General features: G+C 38.2%; 1 protein-coding gene across 4 annotated transcripts; it reads right to left on the bottom strand.

The window, feature by feature from the left end:
• Positions 1–9,149: 9,149 nt before the first annotated feature.
• Positions 9,150–22,822, bottom strand: Pgk (phosphoglycerate kinase). Of its 4 annotated transcripts, none has more exons than XM_086968624.1 (7): positions 22,806–22,822; positions 18,344–18,526; positions 13,022–13,135; positions 12,267–12,680; positions 10,698–10,889; positions 10,017–10,298; positions 9,150–9,710 (listed from the first exon to the last, which is right to left on the bottom strand). In XM_086968624.1, the coding sequence occupies exons 2-7, from the start codon at positions 18,500–18,502 to the stop codon at positions 9,621–9,623; spliced, it is 1,251 nt and encodes a 416-aa protein (XP_086824750.1). In that variant the 5' UTR covers positions 18,503–18,526; positions 22,806–22,822; the 3' UTR covers positions 9,150–9,620. The 4 variants fall into 4 exon arrangements, with proteins under 4 accessions (XP_086824750.1, XP_022690325.1, XP_022690326.1 ...); XM_022834590.2 differs by lacking the exon at positions 22,806–22,822 and adding an exon at positions 22,652–22,799; XM_022834591.2 differs by lacking the exon at positions 22,806–22,822 and adding an exon at positions 19,320–19,439.
• Positions 22,823–23,134: the final 312 nt, after the last annotated feature.

The raw sequence follows: 23,134 nt of genomic DNA on the forward strand, positions 1-23,134 counted from the left end.
ATTTTCTACCGAATTTTGTTCATTAAAAGAGTAATTGACCTTAAAATCCATATTTAACTGAGATCATTGGTTTTTTTCAGCAATAGAGTAAACTGGTATAATATAGTAGATATAATAGATATAATAACATCATGGAAAAATAGTAATATTTTAATGTAAGCGTCTTAAAACAGTAAAAATAAATCCCAAATTAACATTTAAGAAAAAAAAACCAGAAAAGCCTCTCAGTAGCACTGGGCTTCGTGAAGTTGGCTGGAGAATTCTTAACATCGTATAAATAAGATGTCTTGATTCTTCCCAGTTACTATTTCACTGAACATGACTTACACGAATTCCCATTTAAATCAATGTAAATGACCACACATACGCGTTTAAGAAGTAATATAACATATAGCTATAACTATAACACACAGTAATGATACATATATAGCTGGCTTCACAATATACTGACACTGGCGCCCTGGTAAACCGTATCCAGGTACCTTTATAGATCCAGGTCTATAATGCATGGGTACGTAGATACTTAAGCCTTTGTCCTTTCGTTGGTTTAGTTTCTCCGGATGTTATTGAAGCAGGTTCAATGGCTAATGTTGCTTGATGCGTGAAAGGACTATCTGAAGATCTTGCTGCAAAAACTCCGGTTGTATCCTTTAAGTGTTCTTTGCTTAGCTGTGATCACAAGGCACGAATGAAGTTAACATTCTCCTGAATTACTATGACTGGTTAAAGCATTGCTCACCGTTACTAAGTGTTTTACACAACCATGCGGGATTAGCCAGCGCTTGCATTACGAAAAGTACATGCTGTGTAAAGAAGGTGGTCAAAGTTTTTGACAGAGAATCGCTCAAAGAATTTCCACTTAGACTTAACATAAAAAAACGTTTGTCGAAATGCTGGTGGAATGAAGAAATTGTTGAAGCAGGGAGACTACGCATAAAACACAATAAGAATACAGCGGAGCCGAAAGAAGAGGATGGCATAGGAGTGACAGAAACACGAGAATCAAAGGAAATTACCCTGACGAGGAAAGGCAGAGAAGGAGAGACCGACGGGTAAAGGAAAGCTGGGGAAGATGTGCATTCACACATAAACACCTCTCAGAACTTATACATAACAGTAAATGAAACACTTGTGGAGACCTTCTTGAGGCAGTGCACTATAGGACAGGCCAGATCACGACTGAAAAAATTTCGGGTCCGGATAAAATACCATCGGAGGTGACTAAACTACTCGCGAACAGGTGCCCGACCCTCCTTCAAAGACTGGTAAACGGAGAAACGGAGGAAGGGGTGCTTCTCAGTGATACAGAAGTGAGCAAGTATGGACTTTATCTTATTATAAAGCCGGGACATCGATTAGGCTTCTAGTCTTTAATCTGATAAGTGTGTTGACAAAAGACACGACAAATTTCTACTGGGGGCGCCAAAAAAATTTGTAGAATGGGCAGGGAGGGGTCAGGCTCTTAACATGACATGCTCAAAACTATGGATTTATTCTTCTAATTTCTATCTTAGTGACGCCTTTAGTAGTTTGCTCTGAAGAAAACGTATTTTGTCATATCTCTGTTAAGCCATCTTACCATATCTGGCAAATCGAAAGGGAAAATCGAAAAAAAAGGGACAAGAGTGCACAGTACTGCCGGTGTTCCTTGTGTTTCCGGTTGCTTGGACGCTTGCTTTAGGATCTGGCTTGCACTTAGATGACTGTTTGATACGCTACAAGGGTGTTCACTCATGCAAAGGGCATATCCCTTTTTTGTCTAGTGGCTCATGCCTTACGCACTGACAGAAACTCACACAGGAGAGGCTGTTAATTTAGCAGCTGAGAGCAAATTAGGCAATTTACTTAGTGAATACTACATAGAAATTTCTGTTTTTAGTTTTATAAGACTCAGGCCGTGCGAAACGTTCTAGGTTGGCAAGAGAAAGAGCAGCTGTAATGCGGCTCTAATTTCATATCGAAAATCGTCTTCTCAGATGAAAACCTTGGGCAGGTGGTGTTATCGCGGCGTTTCGTTTAACTCAACTGTTAGTGATCGTCAGGAACATGTTGAAAGTTATTTTCGACCCTAAATTCTGTAATTAGACTTAGACAACGTTGCTTGCAATAAGGCGGTGCCCCTTTCCATTCTGCACTCGAAAAGCTGAAAACTTTTCTACTATTGTTTCTTGAAAAGCAAAATGTGTAAAATTAGGGCCCCTTTAATTATGTGCCAAACAAATAGATTGAACAAGAAACCTTAGCTATCAAGGCTTAGTGAAATTTATGCGAAAATGTTAACTAAAATCGGCTGATTCGTTTCGTGTTTATAAAGAAATTTGGAGATAGTTTTGAACGATATTTAATTTGCAACATAAGGGCAAGCATTGCCGTTGATAGTACAATCGTGATATTCGACATATATAAATATAATAAGAATAAAATACATATTCGATATGTATACCTATACGTGGATGTACATTGTATATACTCATCGCACCATCGCCACATCAATGTGTAAGGATGACCTGAAGCCTCATATATCTACATGCATTCAAGTTATATTCGTGGGCGCTTTTTTAAAAATTATCGAAATTGTTTGACTTTTGGACATAACTATATCACCATTTGCACTAGACACAAGCCTTACAGGACACAAATTGCGGTCGCTAATGCATACAAATTGAAATTCTAACATGTGGCTTTATGACCCAAATATATGCCATACGTCAAAATTCAGAAATGTTAGTAAAACGCATTGTGTAAGAGTAGTAAACCTTCTTAATTTGACACATGTGGCTTAAGAATATAAGAGCGCTATAACAATGATTGTGTGTTTTTAGACGAATACTATTTATACGAACACCGACAGACCTGTTGAAACTTGATGCAAACATATGCTTTTCCGGTACGCCGGCAGAAACTAATTCTATTCTATTGATATTATAACTGACGAAAATCAATCTTATGGCTTCATCGCTTGTACATTGTCGAATGCATTTTGATAATTCACGTTTTTCAAGTTAGATGATAAACATGTACAATAATCTTTGAGGAAGATATTCACATAGTGTATAATACTATACACAGTTTAAATACTTTTTAAATATATAACAGTAATTTTAACAGACGAGGTCATCTTCTTAATTAAGAGCATATGCGGTAGACAGACCGACTACACAATCGTTAGTTGGGGCTATCATAAAAGCTCGAATTACTACTACGTATATATATGTTGCAAGATGCCAGCTAAGTAAATTGCCTCTTTGTAAATTTAGTTTTATCGTTTACAAGTGATTTCTCCCAGTATTCAATCTCTCATATATCCAGCCTATCCATTGCATGTATATGATACTTCAGTGTGCTTTTTAATGTACAGCCGCTGAATCTCGCCGTAATATGTATACTTATACGCATTATAAGGCCGTTTTGCAAATTAATTAATTTATTTATATAATAACAGTTTTCACATTATTGGTTATGTGCTAGTTAAAATTCATCACCGAAATCATCTGCATATTAAATGAAAAACGTTTGCTAGATCAAATGCTATAGTTAACTTTATGGGACGGTTTAAGCGTCTTATACTGAATGCTGTATAAAAATCGAACTAATTACAACCGAAGCGCACATTTTTATTTATATACTAGTAGTTTTTTCATCAAGTGAAAATTTTACTGACTTTTGGCTAGAAATTTTCATATAAATAGGAACGTAGATATAAGCTATAAACTATTTAACTGATCGAGCAATCGTTCATATTTAGTTTTACTCTTTTCTTATAATCTGGAATCTCTTATAGTCAAAATCTTAAAATCTTATAGTGCTGCGCCTCTGTTATAAAACCTACAAAATGTACTTGTTGCAGCCCTGAATAAAAAATTTAAGATTATCATCAGCAGTGTAGTTGCATTATAAAAGTTTTGTTTGATCTTAACAATATCTTTCTTTATTTTTTGAAGGAAACTGAAGTAACATGTCTCTCGATGTTGCAATTGAAATAGATTACATTTTTGGGTATTAGTGCACTGGTGCAGAGAAATTTGATAGACCTGTTTATTTTATCTGTAATTTTTTGTATATATAACTTATGCAGCGATGGTGGCAGGCTGTGCAAGTTGCACATGCAGAACTTGTAAACAACACCTTTGCTGATAACTGGCATAACTGCTGTTAATTGTAATGGAGACTTTTGTCTGTCGATATCAATATTCTTAAATGTAATGCTTTTTTGTATGCGTGTAGGATTTCACTAGTCATCAGCCTTGCCCCCAAACGGCTTCCTTTTTTCACTTGATTTTCTTTAATAGTGCATCAAAGTATCTTAATTAGTGCTTTTTGTTTAGTAGGTTTGTACAGAATATAATTAGAAAACGTGAAATTTTTGCTCGATCCCTGTGAACACCTTAAAAGGGCTGTTAGATTTGAAAATTGTAAATGGATGGTATGGGCGTTTGCTTGAAAGGACTTCTCTGCTTGTTCCTCAACCGATAGTTGCGTAATGTTAAGAAGCACAGGACTGCAGCCACCAACGTGCACGACAGGGCGAACTCATTATTTTTTCGCGACGCTCCAATACGCAACAATACCATATGTATACGCCAAATAAACCTTGTAGCTAATTTTGATGACTATTAATGCATACATTTGCATTACATAATTTTAAACATTCTGTAGATAATGGCGCAAAGATAAGGTTACTTGTAAAACAAAGGTGGTCATTTTTTTCTGCTTTCCTTTTCAGTTTATTTTGGTGCCGAAGATGGGAAGCGCTACAGAGAGGGAAATATAATTATGTACAGCAGTGATGAAGTTAATAGCATTTTATGCATCCCCAATACGTTTTGTGTTTTACGTGTGGTACTTAGACCGTGAAGCATTACTTCACATGGCTGGTTCCTAGCCAGAAATTAAGTGAGGTTACGCCTGAATTCTACACCACTGAGGTAATCTATTTAAAAGTAACAGGAACAATGGGCAGAGATAGCACAGGGAATCGGTCAGTCATATCTGGTTCAAATATGATTCAGAGGTTTCTACGTAAGCTTCTGACGGCTTCTCCTTCAGAGGCTGGTACAATAGAGCGCTCAGAGAATTGGAGTATCACCTAACACAGTTTCTCTTGAGACATGGCCAGTTCTAGACTTATATGTTTAAGATGAATGAAGCAAGGTTTGACGTTTGGGTCCTTTGCTCTAAAGACGAGGCAAATAACGCTGCGCACAGTATCTTTGGCAGCTCCGCACAGAAAGGAGCTCTTCACAAACTCATTTGTTACTCAATCGTGCATTGATCGCATGGCGACAACGAAGGAAGGGTTAGAAAAGTGCACCAGATCTTTTTGGATATAATGAAACATGTAGAAAAGTTTACAACGAAGCGGATAATATGTTGGCTTTTGGTACATTTCTACTGCGCTTTTTTTTAGTGTTGCCTGATTGACTCTGTTTGGAAAAAACATATGCCCACCTCTGGGCATACTTGAGAGAGACGTGCTCGAGTCAAGTCAACCGTCTATTCGTTCTAATCGAGATTGCGATTGCTAATCGGCTAATCTATCCATTGTAATCTATTCTACTAGTTTTTTTTAACAGATAGGCGAGAACGGCCGCTTGGTTTCCCGCTGCGCCTGTGTCACTGTTGAATCAACTAGTGAGTCTTTTATGAATTATAGAGGAACGGAAACTACTGGTCAGGCGCAGTTTTGTACTTAAATTAACATTGACCGCAACCTACCAAAAGAACCATATCTACTTAGGTGTCTGGGCTCGGTACTTCACTAATATCAGCAGTGAAATCGCTAATATATAACAGCGAGGCCTACCTTGGTGATGAGAGGCATTTTTGTTGAAACGGCGACCCAATACGTATGTTATTGTATTAAGGTATGTTAATGCGCCCGCAGAGGTGGATGAAGCAAGTCATTATAGGACACTTTGTATGACCATGTTGGAATGTCGCAGTCATCAGTTAAAAATATTTTTGCATGGTTGGAAGCTTGAACGTGGCGCAGGTGCACGTACAGCTAACCGTGGTTGAAAACATGTTTTGAGCGAGATCAGGACATCGTTTGACCTCAAGCCCCGTGAACTTTCAAAGTGAAGCTTAACTGTATAGGAAATTACACTTTATTTAAGGGAACGGCCGCGTCCTCGAAGGTTATTATTCCGTTCCGATTATTCGCGTTGGCCTAATTATAATTTCAGACAGGCATAATAGCGCATACAGCGTTTGCGCTGCTATGCCTGTGCTACTCGCATGATCTTATCGCAAGTTTTACAATTCATCTTAAAAAATACTGCTTCCTACACATCGTGCGAATGTACGCATGATTATGGATTAACACATCTTTTTTTAGTTGCCACTGGGATTGACTCTGCTTTTGCGCTTGAATCTTTGTGCATGTCATGTCAGTCATTACCTATACCATTCAGTCAAATCGTTAAAGCAATAGTCATAAGCAATATAATACTCTCTGTGAGTCAAATCAGTCAACAGCAGTGAACTGTCACCGCGAAGATAATGAAGCTTTTGGTCCTTTATTACAAACGCACGAAGTTAAGAAAAACTATTGTTAATGATGTCGCCGCCGCTTTTCACATATACTCTTGCTGCAAGAAACTGCAAAAAAAGGGGCTTTCAGAACTGACTTATGTGATAAAGATCTACCACCAGTTGTTCTCGATCGAGAAGAACTAGAGTACCCCCATCTTAATCGATTCCCACGTCGAGAATGAGGTAAAGACCAGCTGCGAGCAAAAAAACGGTGTCTCGCGCATATCAGGCATATGGTGCACAAATACGGCGTTGCGAAGTCAGCCTGTAATGACGTCCCTGTTAATGAAGCAATGACGTCGGCCGGCGGCGGCACTAGAGTTTTGCCAACGGATCAGCTCCGCTATTCTCAGCCGCGCATCAACGTAACATACGAAAAGTTGTAGCCATGTATCAATTAGAAATTACGTTTACTCTGATGTTTACAAAGACGACCTATCACGATGAAGAAGTCAATTCACGTACTGAACAGATCGGCGTTGTGCTGCGAGTGGTACGGGAAAGTAGCTCCGTGAACTGTCGCGGGATTTGACTATAAGCGTAAGTACGAGTGGTGAGAATAACTACAATTGCTCTAAAATTGTTGGAATCAAAATAAGGACGAACTGATACCGACAGGAAGTCGTCTCTTAGATGTTCTGGCAGTAGAATCAGCCAGTGACTTTAGGCTTCTCCGTCAATCGCAGAAAGTTCAGTGCTGTCCATGAGCGGTTTGCATGTTCCACGCACTGACGTACGAGAAAATAGTACGCAATGCTATTTCTGAAAGCCTGTTATTTACGGAGATACTAAATGAAGAGACAAGATAGCAGTAACTGCGAGATTGCCTTACAGTGTCGATAACGCCGCACGAAGCAAGCACGCGGGAACATCCGCGGATTGAATAAATTGCCTCCTTACTTTCGTCAAACGTAACACGAGTTACCGAAAACAGGTATTAATCTCTTCCTGCAGCCAGTGTTAGACTCACTGTCGTTTGGTTCATCATCATACCAGCATCAGCAGCACAAATAAACACATAAAACACAACAGCACCATCCGCGGTAATGACGAATGGATTTAATACTAAACTGGCTGTCATCTCGCAGAAAACAGTTATAGTAACGTCAGCATTAACGGTGGTACTACTGTTGCTAGTGATGACTGCTTATGTTATGCGCCATGGCGCTCAAATCCGTTCCTTGACCTAGGTAGTAAGCTGAGCTTCATCGCATTATCATTCCTCAAGAAGCAAATTATCCTGCTCTATCCGACCACAGTGCAAGGTAGATCTGACAATTTAAGAATGTGTAAGCCAAAATATATAGTGGTCGTCGATCGCTGAGTAACCATCTAGTTCTCACTGAACCAAGCTAGGATCGGTATTCGGTTAGTCTATTTGTTTGGACTGCAGCCAAATGGGCCGACGTTGTGCGCATGCATTCAGTATGTGCGCTGCCTTTTGATTGTTGCCTGAACATAATCGGGCTAGTAAATCTTTACACATTGTTGAACATCAAGGATTTTCCGTAGTTTTCACTGACGATATTTTAAATACCGTCGTCGTCAACTTCTTCATCGCTTCTTCAGTTCGGAGAGCGCTGTCCATTTTGTGTAGTTCGTCACCCGGTGCCGCCGTGGGCTATGTCCTACCGATGCTGACTTGCGCCGAGATATCTGACGACAAATCATTTACGAAAGAGCAACTGCCAGGACACGTGAACAACTCGTCGGCAAAATTAAGTTAGCGGCATTCACTTTGTTCATCGACAAGCACGGATTGCTGAAGTCAATAACGCGGCTTACGAAAGGCTCGAATTTCACTTATGACGAGATGAGCGTTATAGTAGTGTCAAGAGAGTTTCAACTCGCTGTCTCTCGAGTTCGATAAAAACAATGCTTCATCGTTACGAGACCTGCCGTAGCTTTCATAGAGCCACTGTCGACCAAATTCGGGCACCGCTGTCTTTGGAACGAATCACGAATCATTCCGTTCGCTTCCATAGAACTGACTCTACGGTCATTTCCACATAGGCTTGAAAGAGGAGCCCCTAGAACCGTACACTTGTTGTTTACCTGTATAGGCATGCGCGGTATTCATTTAGAACTTGTGTCCTCAATGTCTATCTCACGTACTCATTTACCACCGTATTGATTTGTCATGTCGCAATAGAATTATCTGAACTGCGATAACTGTGTTTCATCAGGGCGCTAATGACATTAGCGTAGCCCACTGCGCCGAACGGTCTTTGTGGCGAGTTTCGGGGGTTGCTGGCACAGCTAAGGATAAAAAGTTGATTTATAAATACGCTAAAAGTAGCATTGAAATTTAGACATTTTAGAAATTTCAGACTTTAATTTTTGACGCTACGCACTATTACTGTGCAAACCAATAGTGATCATCATTGTTTTGTTTCCAGAAAGACACCATTTTCATAAGAGATATTAGGCATTTGTTTCTGACTGAATAAAAGTTTTTCCAGCTAAATTAGAACAAGAGGTGAGTTCAAACATTGAAGCCCTGATTTTTAATGAAAACAGACTCAGCTATATTTAATTTCTTAACTCTTCTCCTAGCCGTTCTGCTGTGTTGAATTTGGGTAAAATAAAAACATACCAGAAAACATCACCAAAAATTAATGAAAACAAATCTCATTTATTTTTTTCTGCTCAAAATTACATACACAGTATCCATTATAACAGTACCGCTTACAGGAATTCGTTTATGGCCAAGAGCTTTAGGCAAAGTATAAAGGATTTCGAACAGTTCTGCTGCAGATTTGAATTATGTACCAGTAAGGCTCTTTATAGATCTATTTTCAAATTCTCATAAATTCGTTTCTTTTGGGAGAAGAGAAATTTGAGAATTTGAAAACAGCTCTACGAAGTTTTTCGTAACGTATTTTACCGAAACACATTTGTTCTAAAACGCGCGTTATACCCAATATACCCATATTTAAGCAGTTTCTGTTAGACCTGTCTTTAACATCTATAGTATTATCATGATAATCTTTGATGTGGTTGAGTGTTGGATCATATATATATATATTATATATACGCGAACCGAGGGCAAGTCCGTACTCATTATAGATTAAATATCCGTTGGTTCAAGCGTCTGAGAGTGCTGCTACACCAGGCAAAATTTTACCCTCAAGGAGCTCGAGAGAGGCCCCTCCTCCCGTTGAGACATGTGATACCTGTAAAAGCACATATGTAATAACTAAATATGCAGCTTACTACTTAATAAGTGATTAAAAGTAACCATGTTCTAGGCATTATTATCCACACACAAGGATTTCACAGTTCCCTTTGTTCAAAAACAGTTTGATAAAAGTTACAGCTATACAGATAAAATGACAGCTAAAAAATTATAAGTTTATATTACTGTATTTTCATTTATCCAATAGTAACTATATAACCAATAGTAAAATATTTACTGCCGTTTATAAGCAATACTTTAGTGATATCAGTAATACTAGAACCTGATATATATCTTTATGTACCTTGTCTTCAGTTCCCCATTTAGCAGCACAAGTTGCTGTATCGCCGCCACAGATAATCGTAACTGCTCCTCGGTCGGTAGCAGCCACGACAACGTCCATCAATCCTTTTGTGCCGACAGCGAATTTCTCAAATTCAAAAACTCCAGCAGGTCCATTCCATAAGATTGTTTTGGCCCTACTCACAGCACCTGCAAATAGCTCCACTGATTTGGGACCACAGTCTAGGCCCATCCAGCCGTCGGGAATACCGTTTGAAATATCCGCAGTTCCGGTTGTGGCATCCTGCAAATAATGGTACCCCATAAACCAAAGGAAGTTCAAATAGGTATTTACTGTCACTTATGAGTAAATTTATTATGTTGAAACTTAAAAGAATCCTGTAATACAGAGATTTCGGCTTTCCCATGATTTGCTTCATAGAGCCGATTATAGTGGCAACGTCGTATCACGAATTTACTAATAAAAGCCACCAGAGCTTCCTACTTTTCTCTTCTTTGCAAAGACACTCAATAAAACCTCAAATATGGGAGTTTAAAAAAGCTCTAAAGGATTGTTCTATCGGCCTACTGACAAAACACTTGATAAAGTGTTTTACTTATATTTCTTTATATTTATATATGTTTGTATTAAACACCTTATCAAGTGTTTTGTCTTATCATAATTACTCAGTCTAAGTCGTACCTCATGAAACTTATCAGCGATAACAAAATCGCTTGGAAGGTGAATTTGGACATTGTTGCTTGCAGCTTTAGCCATTAGCTTCTCAACGATCGCAGCTCCATCATCATCAAAGAGCGAGTCACCGATTTTCATTCCGCGGGTAACTTTCAGAAAAGTGTATGCCATACCACCTCCAATAATCATCTCGTTCACCTGAATAAAATCAGAGTATTTAAAATACTCATTATTTTGATACTATGTAGTGTCTGGGCCTCTTTGAACTTAAATTATTTTGTTCATGGCTGAAAACCATGATGCATGGTTTCACTTTTGATACGTATAAAAATTTACACAACAGTATCTGGCCTCGATTCTTGAATCTTAACTAACGGCTAAAACATTCCTCCCAGGCAGTGATTTAATTCGTTTCTGGGGTAAGCCCTCCTAACCGATCGTTTGGTCGAGGATTAAATATTTGGACGAATTATTATACTTAAAATAAGACATTCACTGATCGACTCTTCGTCACAGTTCATGATCTACATATTAAGGCTGTATACTAGTATGTCAATATACTGTAAGGGATATGTTCTATATATATGGGCAGCCTAGTTAACATTTGACCCGATACAATCGCCTTTGTTGAGTTTAAGGGTGTACATGCGAATCCCTTAAAGATAATATTTCCAACAAATGATACTTTTACGGTATATAGCCGATAAACGCCTTATATATACATATTGCGTCCAATTACTATACCTCCGAGCATTAAATAAAGGTATCTATCACGAGACAATTATTTACACATTTACTCGTTATAATATATAGCAACTTTTTTTGTAATATTTTAGTTCAACAAGAGCGGATTTCATAATGTTAGTTTAATGTTTGTTCAAGCACAAACTGGCCTAAATTGCAACTCTTAGGTCCATAATGTCTTTCACAATTAACTTAACTCTTGCTCTAGTACACATATATCAGATTCGTTGCCAAAAAAGTTGTACGCGTACTTTAATATGAAAACGTCACGTCGTTACTAGAACACTGTTTTGAGTATTCATTTGCTTGCTGTGACGGTCAATCTCGTATCGAAAGAACCTTTAAAGACACAACTTAAAATCATTATCATTTTGATTTATAATATCAACAGAATTAGCATTCAAACTTTAAAATAAAAATGTTCACCTTGGGGGATTTAGACAAGATTTCGGCGTGCTGAGTTCCGCATTATAAGAAACAAATATGTCACTTTGTTTGCTGCGATTCATTTTTACGTAACCTGCTTGATATTTTCATGTATACAGACATTACGTACGTATTAAAAAGAATTTAAAGAACGTATGGGATAGTGACGGGCGTTAATCCAATTTCTGTATTTATTTGTCTTACCTAGCTTAATCACAATTTACACGATTTGCCACCCATTTTAAAAAAAAGGCCGTATATAATATATAAACACGGTTTGACGGTCCTTTCCTGCAAAAACGCAATACAAACCTATTATTAAGTTTTACCATGCATGCTTATAGATAATTGATTTCACGTAGCTAAATAGACTAGCCGACGTGAAAACCTCTTGCTAAATTTCACCTTGTCTAGCAGGTTCTCGATAAGTTGAATCTTATCCTTAACTTTAGCTCCGCCCAAAATGGCGAGAAAGGGCCGTGCCGGCTGGTCAAGCGCTTTTGAAAAGTAGTCGAGCTCCTTCTTCATGAGAAATCCGGCTGCGCGCCGCGGGAGCTCAACACCCACCATAGAGCTGTGGGCTCGATGTGCTGTTCCGAAAGCATCATTGACGTACACGTCTCCGAGTCTAGTGAGGCTTGCACGGAACTCCTTAACCTTGGAGGCATCCGCTTTTATTTTATTACCCGCAGTGTCAACGCCTTTTCCCTCCTCCTCAATGTGAAAACGTAGATTTTCCAAGAGAATAACACTTCCCGGTGTAGGATCTGCGCACGCAGCCTCTATTTGAGCACCACAGCAGTCATTTAAAAAGATTACCTAAAATATTTTCACTCGTTAGTAGCAGAACTTGTCAGTTATACACCTAAAATATAAATAAGCTACTTTTGCGAAACTCTGACTTAGGGTATGCAACTTAAATCTCCAGCGGTCCATGCAAACATTCAGACAGCTGTATTTACCAGGATTCCGTAGATATTTTCCAAAATAACAAAATAAGAGACAAATCAAGTCTTCTCATTCTTATGTCTTTTATAGCTAAAGAAAAAAAATGAATATACTTTTATCAGTAAGTTAAGACGTCGTGTTTTATTTTTTAACGAAGTGGCTCAGTATGACAGGCAAAGATCGTGGTTCACTTGCAATGTTGGAAAAAATACCTTTTTTCCAAGAAGTTGATTTAGTTCTTCTGCAACCACCGCAAGGCTATATTTTGAGTTTGATTGACCGTCAGGTCTACCCAAGTGACTCATTAACACAACTGACTTTGCACCCTGAAATAGAATGGCAAATAAGATGATGAGTATCAAACACATAACAGTGTTATCTAATCGACCCGTGCAATACAGTAAAAAAAAACGTCACGTGAATGTAATTGAATCAAAGAACGTGTGCCTCATTTGATACAATTAGGCAAATAATTCGCCAATCTATTCAGTCATGTTTTAGTTCCATGTTTACTAAAGGCACTAAAATTTGCGCCATGTAAAAGAATACAAAGCTGACAACACTTGGACAAAGCTATAAGAATTACGCTAGCTGCAACGTCAAATTCCGGCACAAAATGGAGAATGGTACTGGTTCACAATTTCTCAGCTTTATTACCCTGGCTTCTTCAAACCATCTGGGAACAGTCAATAACTATTCAACTCCATACTATCTAGTTTATTCGCAAAAGTTCATTATCTGATACTAAAACCTACAATAAATAATGGTGGTTTAAGACGCAAATTCTGGAAATATTTACTGCCATTAGGCAGATCGCAACATATTGTTAACATAATAACTTGGCTAGTTTTACATTATGTATAATTATGCGACTTTTGGGGCAGATTATTTGTGAAAGTTTTTCACAGATTGATAAAGCATTTCAGTAACGCACTCGTCTTGGAGAGATGAAAATACGAAATATCACCTGAAAGCTTGAATCTTTTCTGGCTTCACACTGCAAAATGTAATGTCCGTTTCTCCTATTTATTTGTAAAATATGGCTTGCTAGGACCGCATACTTCAGGACAACTTAAAAATTCAGAATTTCTGAATGAGGTATCATATAAAAAAAGATACTTAACGGGTCGTTGATTTGCCTCCGCGATTACTTTACCGTAAAATAAAAAATAAAAATTCACAATGTTTAATTTTTTTTTAATTTAAATGTTGTGCACTTTAAATAAAAGTGCACATTATTTATTTTTATAAATAGAGTTTAAAAATAAACAACCTTCTAGTATAAATCCTTCTCGGGTTCTTAACGAACTGAACGAATTGCTAAAAATGAGTGAACCTGTTCAAATTAGCTTTACTCTCTGCGGGAGAAAGAAGCTGTCTCCCGAACAGACCCTTTCTGTTTGCCTGCCTTCTGTTGCTATCAAGCAAATTGTATTTTTATTATCTAGAAATAAAAGGCTAAGTATGTTTACAGATGAACGGTATAGCCTTGTCGCTTCCCTTAGGCGTAATTTCACTTAAATGATTGTACCGATGAACATGTCTCAGCATTAAAGCGGCAAGTGCAAGTCTTTAAAATATCGATATTGTAGGAAACGACTTATTGTTACGTAATTAAAAAAAAAGTTGAACCGATGTAATGGCATTGCGGAGAAGTAATTGTTGTCTTTACATATGGTTTCCTTTCAGAAATTCATAAGAACTTTTTAGGGGATTTTGATTCTACCTATTATCGACTTGCAGAAAATCAACATATTATTGTATTTTAGCAGCAATCACGATTGTTTTATCGCAGTAGCATGACAAAAGTTAGAAACCAAAAATTAGCCTCACAATGCGATCTTATTTTAAGAACGATTTTCGAATATGGTCTTTAGGGGTTCTCAACCAATACAGAGCAAATCACTGAAAAAGGAAAAAATCCCTTTAGTTTCACGTTTTATAACAGAGAAACTTTCATGGTCGGGCGTATTCATTTGACTCCACCTCATACGCAGCTTTCCGCACGATAAGGTTCTATCTGGAAAGAACTTGAAGCGACCATTCTCAAGGGTGATTTGTGGGTGACAGACAAACAGTCAGACAGACAGTCTTAGTACACGATGCCCTAAAAGCAGCAGCTTTTTCATCATACCCTAACTGGAAACCAAAATGGGTTTTTGTGAGCATTTTGATTGTTAAAATAACTCAGCCCAGGGGGCTTTATTTGCACGATATGTAGAACAATGCCTGTCAAATCTTCTCTAAAAGAACACTTAAATTACTTAAATGATTGGCGAAACGGACTATCCCGTGTAATTTCAGTACCAGGTTCACTAATCACTTCGCGAACACAATGTTTCAGATTGTGGATCACAGCCGTGCGATGTCACTACCGCGCAATGAGACCAACCAGCCTAAGAACCTAAGTTCAAACTAATTTACTGTTTCTCGTGCAATGTTTTCCAATACCCTCATTTGCGTCCACAGAAGGATGTAGAACCATTTACCACAAAAAATTAAAAAAAAAAAATTAAAACAGAAAAGATTTGCAACAAGGCGTGCCATTGACTCTTGCTACTACTCCATCGTAATGTTTGAAAAGAGAAGAGCCCGGTGACACCTTTGGTCGCCATGCCTGACCAAACAGTGACCGTTGCGAGTTAAGTAATTGTTTGAGACTCACCCAGTTTCAAGTGCAACAATTTTGTTTATTCGCATAGGCATTCCGTGCAGACTGAGCTTCATCAGAGAAGATGAAGTTACCAAAAAATCGCTAATACGTGCCTTACACTACAACACATGGCAGTCGGGAAAACAGTGGTTATGACGGCCCTGGATCCGAAAGGGCCTAAACTGTGAAACGTAAACACACGGGGCAGTAGCGGACACCGGAGCCGTGACAGGCACATCCCGATAGATAAACATAACTGAGTTGTAATAATTGGAATCCTACAATATGTACCAATGAATAAATACACGTCTACGGCTATATAAGTGCAGAGCAAGTGGCTAATAAGTGATTCAACTTATTCCTGTCAGCCAATTATCAAATTAAGTCAGTCCATTTAATAGGACAAGTATGAAATCATAAGGTGAAAAAATTGGCAAATGGGTGCCACATTATTTTAACGCAAAAACGACGTCGTAGAATCTTAATTTTTTTTGCCCTTTTTTAATAATAGTGACCTCTTTTTCCATCGAATTTTACTGTGATTAAAACTGCAGCTTATACAATAATCACAGCTCACACCAGTGGGTGCATAGCGGCACATCATCCTGAAACAAATGTGTAGCTGCAGTAGTTTATGGTGTCCGTTTGGTGGTCTACTCTAGATGTTATGCAGTATAATTACTCCGCATAAACTCATATAAACTCCGCATTATATAGGCAAAATCAGTAAATAGAGCTAAATCAGTCTATTGCACGATCACGCTTGACCTCACATTGCGAGAATTGAGGTGGCCAAAATCCAGGAGCTTAAAATTCTTTGTTATCCACAAAATTTACTTGAGGTTGCTTTCACTAATTCTCATTTTTATCTTGACAATTCCTTAAACCTTAGTATGATATCGACATTATTTTTTGAACTTCTATGAACTCTCGTATACAGCATAATAAATATGGACAATCCGAGTGATAGCAGGTCAAAGGAATAGTGTATTTTGTGGAACCTTTTCATCTAATTCATTAGAAGGTTATCAGGAAATAATCTTACATCATGATAGCAGAATGCATGAACTTCATCCTGTAAGATTCTTTAAATATTGACATTCCTTTTTTTTTTTGACATAAATTCCGAATGCGTGGTAAAATAAATGTCTGCAACGACTTCAAATAGATGGCACCAGTCACTGTACTGGCAAAAATGGTCCAATAAAGCTACTGTATATATATATATTTTGGAGGTTATATATATTTAGGTGGTTCGATGTGATTATATATATATATAGCAGCAACATCCTTTTTTTACTGCTTATGCATTTCTGTTGCTATCATTAGATAAGAATGAAGTGAATTTCAGTAAGGCTTATTAGTGCTTGTCAAGGTTTGTCGTCGCCACAGTCGTAGATAACAATAGGAGAGCAAATTATTAGCTTAGGCGAGCTAAGGCATAGGCAACACTGTCTTTTGGGGACAGCTGTAAGCGTTTACGCCACATAAGCCTGTTTTTGAGCTTGCTTATAGACCTGAAAGTAAATTTTGCAGGCCTAGCCCAACACTGGTTATTAAAGCTATTAAAGCAGTAGTGTCCGCTAACGGTCGCATTGAATTAAATATATGCATTTTCGCGCTAACAGAAGCCCGATTCGACGTATTAATGTTGCACGAAACAAAGGACCTCGTTGGAATGCAAACCATCTGCTGGTGCCTGCCACGATGTTCGAAAGTGGTCCAACGCAGCTGGAGGATCCACGCCTTAATGAGATCATCTTTGCACTTAATGCGGTATTAGATGTTCGTGATGTGCTCGTCACCGAGGTCCAGACTGAAATCCCGATCTCTGTAGGTCTGAGAAGACAGGTGGATATAAGGGCATAATTGCGCAGCGGGTTTCAAAGCGTTTCCATATCTATTCCAGTATATATATATATGTAGAAATGGAATCGCAGGTTCAATGCAAATTTCCAACAACCGAAACCTAGTGGATGGGGCGCATTGAGCGCGACATCCGCCTCCATGTGAGGGAATGTGGGATGGGCGATTTGTTGCAGAACATGGGTAAGTGCGTACGTCCAAGTATCAAAGCGTAGTCCCAGCAACAACAGCCTTAGCAAACAGAACTGGTTCCGCAGAGTTTCTTTGAACGCGCGAAATTTACGGAAGTAACTGCACAACTGTGTTACAAAGAATCCTGTGCCACTTCTGATTGGTAACCATTTACATGCCTACAGAATTGGCATTTTCTGTCAACAATTGGTTGCATGTTAAATACTGCAAAGTGCATGTTGAATATTTCGAAAGTTACCTGCAAAACACCACAAATATCAACAAAAATAGCATACTCTAGCAGCCGAGCCATTATTTAACATTTCGATATAAGGATTGCAGCGTATCATATCTGTCGAATATTGGTTGTTAAATTTCAATCGAGTTTTGGACACCGTACTTGACGCAACGCTCACTAACGCCGTAAGTTTAAATACAAATGTAGGTAACGCAGTCGAGTGTTACAGCGAGTACTAATGATATGTAAGTCGTATTTCCGGCACTATAGCGCTTCATGAACAAGTTGTCGGGCGAATAAATCCAAATTATGCTTGTAGTAGTACATCATCATAACATATACATATATCACGAAACAATGATGGGAATCTACACCAATATCACCTTTCACACCGTAAAACTTATTGGATCCCAAAAATTGGTAGTTTCAAATAACCTTGGCAAAATTTAGCCAATTTAGCAAAAAATAAAGTATTATAAGAAAACAACTGTTATAGAAACATATAATGTGTTACGAAAACATCTGGTAAGATATATAAGGGCCTTTCTCTGATTTTAAGAGTACAAGTAAACTGATAACTATTAATATTCTGCTCTTAATTGTTACCTTATCAAGGCAGTACTTAATTGAAGGTAAAGCCGCAAGAATTCTTTGATTATTGGTAATTTTTCCATCTTTCAGAGGTACGTTGAAATCAACTCGCATTACCACACGCTTTCCCGCCACATCCAGTGCCAATAAATTAAGTTTGTTGAGCGATGTCATCTCCGTTGCTTTTTCGTAGAAAATCTGCAAAAGATTAGTCGTGAAATAGACTTTGTACGTTAATTCCGTACGCCTTCCAAACTCAAAAAGACGAATGTAAATACGTCTTTCCCAGTTGCGCGTTCCGCCGATCATAAAAATATAAGAAGCTAATTTGTTCAGACTCGTTCTTACCTATTTGCTTATCGTATAGATGCTAGAAATTTAATATTCAAACCTTTTGTTACGTTCCGATCTCAACATATCATATACAACATCAATAAAAAGTCTCGCATGTAACTTTTCGCTAGGCCGTCTTTCGCCTTATAAACTAGCCATGTGCTTCTTCGATATGCAGTAGTGTCCGGCTGCTTTGCTAGATGCACAGATGCATAACGACTATTATTTGTTTTGCCTATTCTTCGATTGTCTAAACTTTTTCGAAAGCTCTCCGAAAAGAAATATTTTCCGGTACCCGGAAGAAAGAAAAAGCAGTGCTGATTCTTAAAAGATAGCTAACAGGCCCATATGTTTTTTTGACACGTTAGCGAAGAGACCTGCAGCAATTACTTCTCAATTACAGCTCAGAACATTGCGAAACAACGGTATTGATTACCGTATACTCAACCAAGATACCGTCAGTGCTTACGACTGTCCGCCAAGTAGCATCAAAGGCAAAACAGTCAAGGAGTTCACGAGGAAGCTGGAGATTTATTCCTTATAATTCTGTTTAACATCAAAAATGTTTTTAGCATTTTTTCGCGGAAACTTATCTTTCGCAGACTAAAAAAGAGCAACATTATTGTGATATTAATCTGTTCCAAAAACAAGAACTTACACCGTGATGGCACGGCCTTCCAGATGACAAGTAGTCTCCCCCAGGCGTCCGTCATCAAACTATTACCGTAGAACTTTGCTTATGGCGGGACCCTGCGATTCACGGACCTGCCAGCAGGCACTGAATTCATAGCATACAGGAAGGATCTAGGATTACATATCTGAATTGGTCCAAGCGAGGGTAAACGACGGTTTGAATGATATATCATGTTGGGCTGAAGAGGATGGCCTGACATTAGCGCTTATTAAGAAGCACAACGTAGCTCACAATATAGCATTTGCTTTAGCCGTAATCGCGAAATAAAATTCAATGGGCTCCTAATGAATTCTTTGGAATCAGATACTTACACATCTATTGGATCAGTTCATGAAAAAAATCCCATACATAGCCGAAATCAGCCAAGCGACTCGGTCGCCACTCAACTGATTATGCTTATAACATCTACAGCCCTAACGAGGGTAGAACTTAAAAGGCTAATTTGGAGTGCGTACTTTGTAGCACTATGGTATGGGCTTTCATAAAGAACTTAAAAAAGCACACAGGCAGTTCACTTCAGGAAACCCGTTGCATTTTTACGCCAAAAGTGATACAGGCGTGTAGAGTCGTCAGCACCTTACGAATAGAAGTCCAGCCGCCATCTTATGAGACCTAAAAGCAGAAAAGAGGAAATAACGTCGGTCCAACTTGACCGCAGATGCCAGCAAAAATTTGAAAGTTGCTCTTGCATGCAACTTTATAATAATCCTACGGAACGTAACCCCGTATCTTAAAGACTGCATAGACAATGCAGGGAAAGAGGCACGTATTATCTTGTCGTACTTGCCATTAGATGTGGAAACTTTTAGCTGTATCTACAAATTAGACAACCAAAAGCCCAATTGGCGTACTGCGTGCATCGGAGCAAAAGAGGAACACAATGCTGGATATATGCCAGCATCCTGCGTAACCTTCAATTTACTCAAAAATAGGCATGCCAACCGAAAAATAAGAACCGCATTAAACTGACTGTTTAAGGCCGGGCTGAGTCATAAAGAGCAATGGGCTCTTAGAAAGCGGTTCGCCAAAAGTATTCTTATGGAAGACAGTCTTAAAAAAGAGCAACAAGCTAGCCTAGTACAGAACGTGGAAGACGCTCGCTGGAACGCACGACCGAGCTCACATATCGCAGGACTAAGCTCGTCTGGTTAAAGCAGAGAGTTCAGGCTGGCAATCTATTTGTCCAGTATTCTCTGGTACTACATTAATGCAGATCCTAACAAAAAAAATTCAACCGCTGGTAACACGTCTCACACTGCCTTGAATTAGGTTTTAAGTTTACCTACCTAGTAGCGACAAAGTGTAGATGCAATCTCTCACCTTTATTAAAAAACAGTTATTTCAATCGAACGGTCAGCATCGACAGTAAATAAAAAATAAACAGATATTCCATATTCTCTTTATCAACTTCATGATTATAGCTTCAATGTTAGGGCTATTAACGGAAATATCTAGGAAGCGTTTAACCTAGCACCGTATGTTTAATATTTCCATGGAATCTAAGCACGTTCATGACATCAAAAAAATATAGTACAACAAAGTATCTTCTTTTGATTTAGTTCTCTTTGTGAAATAAAAGGCATATTTTTTCCTAAAATACAATGCATATCGGGCCTCTACGCTCAGTAAGACCATATATTTGTTTCCTATGCCAATTTACTGAAGCTGGAAACTAGAATAGATAATCTTCTGAAACTTATTAATCACTCACAGGACACCACACCTTCTATTATCACTTACTATAACGCCGTATTAAGCTTTGTGCAGATTATAAACTAGACTAAGTGATATATTTAACGGTTATTATTAGTTTTGGCAATACCAGATGATATATTAACATTGTAAATGTTAATTAACTGAAAGTAAATACTTTTATTGGCTATACACGGTAGAGACTTATATGTAGAAGCTGATACCGTTATAAAGGATTTGTGTCCGCGAATACCTCAAAAGCTTTCTTTAATAAAATTGGTCACTGTTCAAAGTTAAATATAGGTCGAAGTGAAACCATAGCATATCTCGATCCTTGCACCAAACACAACTTTAGAAAATCATAATGAAAACTAGAGAAGTTGTCTCCACATCTAAAAGCTCGACTTAAAAATTAAGGTACCAGTAACTTTTTGCGAGATGAAGTATACTGTATTGGCTGCACTATATCCACTGAAAGGAAGGGATGAAATAAAAGGACGAAATCTCTATAAAATAAAAAATATTTTGATTTTATTAATTTCCTGTTGTAATAATTCAACTACCAATTTATTAGCAGTTATGACGCAAGTTCATACGGAATCAGAGCTACTGTTTTGTGTATATTTCCGGACGACACTGAAAAGGTCGTTTGTCATGCAAGCAGACCGTTTACTTGAATTGAGGAGAGCTATTACCAAATAGAAAAAAGCCTGAACCCTTAGATTTGCATGCAAAAAACTTAAATTATTTTGCACAATAATAAATACATCCTTATTGCAGATCGCCAGTCTTTGCTTATTCTTTTAAATAAAATGAGTGCCCCTCATTTACAAAAATGGGCTGCAATGTTATAATGGCGTGATTGTCGGGCTAAATACGTGACGACTGCAGGCTTTGGTCAAGCAAATAGTCTATCGACGTTATTTGAAACATAACAATGTACGACGATTTACGGTAACTAGACAGACTGAATCGGCTTTTTTAAGTATTTTAATTTTAAGGCTTGTTGTCAGTTAGTTCATAACATATTAGAAATGGCGCTAGTAGCAATAAATTGGCTTTAACATTCATGCAAGCGAACCCTATAAAGCACTGACCGGCTACGGTCGTACCAGATGACCGCTACTCTTCTTACTCTCAATAGTCGACTGTCGGCCCTTGTTTGGAATTGAATATAACACAGCTAATTGAATCGTCATACTGGACACATTTTTTATAAAAGCCACAAGCAGATACACAAGAGCATCGATTGTAATATAAAATTCCTGATACGGAATTGCGAAGCCCCTGCTCCAATGGCTCGTGACTCGTAAGAAGCACCTGGCTAAGAGTATATTTTCATTAGGTTGAATTTGTCTTGGCTATGCCCGCTTTTTGTTGTTTTAGTGATGCGTTTCCTGCTGCAATAAAACACACGACTAACTATTCAACCTCTAAATCTACTATAGAAAAGTTATATAGGGTGACCTTCGCCCAGTGATTCGTTTGCAATCTCTTGTTTTTCCAATGCATACAAAAATATTTTTGGTAATGCGGTTTTTATAAATCAAGTTGGGATAAATTACGCTACATAAAGTTTTAAATGCTTCTCATGGTTTACTTACATATATGCTGAAGCAAAAATGGATTTCACGAATGGCTTTGACAAAGTCACTCTAAATCGCCGAACCTTCTCGTTCGCTTAAACTATGATTATCATTCGACGTCTGCTGAATTGCTAGCATCAATCCAGTGCTAAAAGAACAGGAACCTTCTTACCCTATGATGTCCGTTATCGCTTCGTTCTACGACCCAGGCACTCAGGAGGGCGGGAGAAACCCGCTATTAGACGACTTAATCAAAAGCTCAACTACGTGCGAGTTGATCTGAGCAGACGAAAGTGGAGAGAGCCTTTTGGAGCAGGAAAAAAAGGTCCAAAAATATCTCATAATGATAATTGCAGGTTGAGTCAGCGACGAATTTTACAGTCTACACCATAGTATTTAGCAGATAACTGCTTATCCAATGAGTTTTGCGTTCGCCCTAAGTTAACCCGGTTTTTAATGCTAAGATTTTTAATAATTTAAAAAATACCGCGTACCGTTTTC

This window comes from Varroa jacobsoni, unplaced genomic scaffold (assembly GCF_002532875.2).
Source record: "Varroa jacobsoni isolate VJ856 unplaced genomic scaffold, vjacob_1.0 scaffold_537, whole genome shotgun sequence".
Taxonomy (NCBI): domain Eukaryota; kingdom Metazoa; phylum Arthropoda; class Arachnida; order Mesostigmata; family Varroidae; genus Varroa; species Varroa jacobsoni.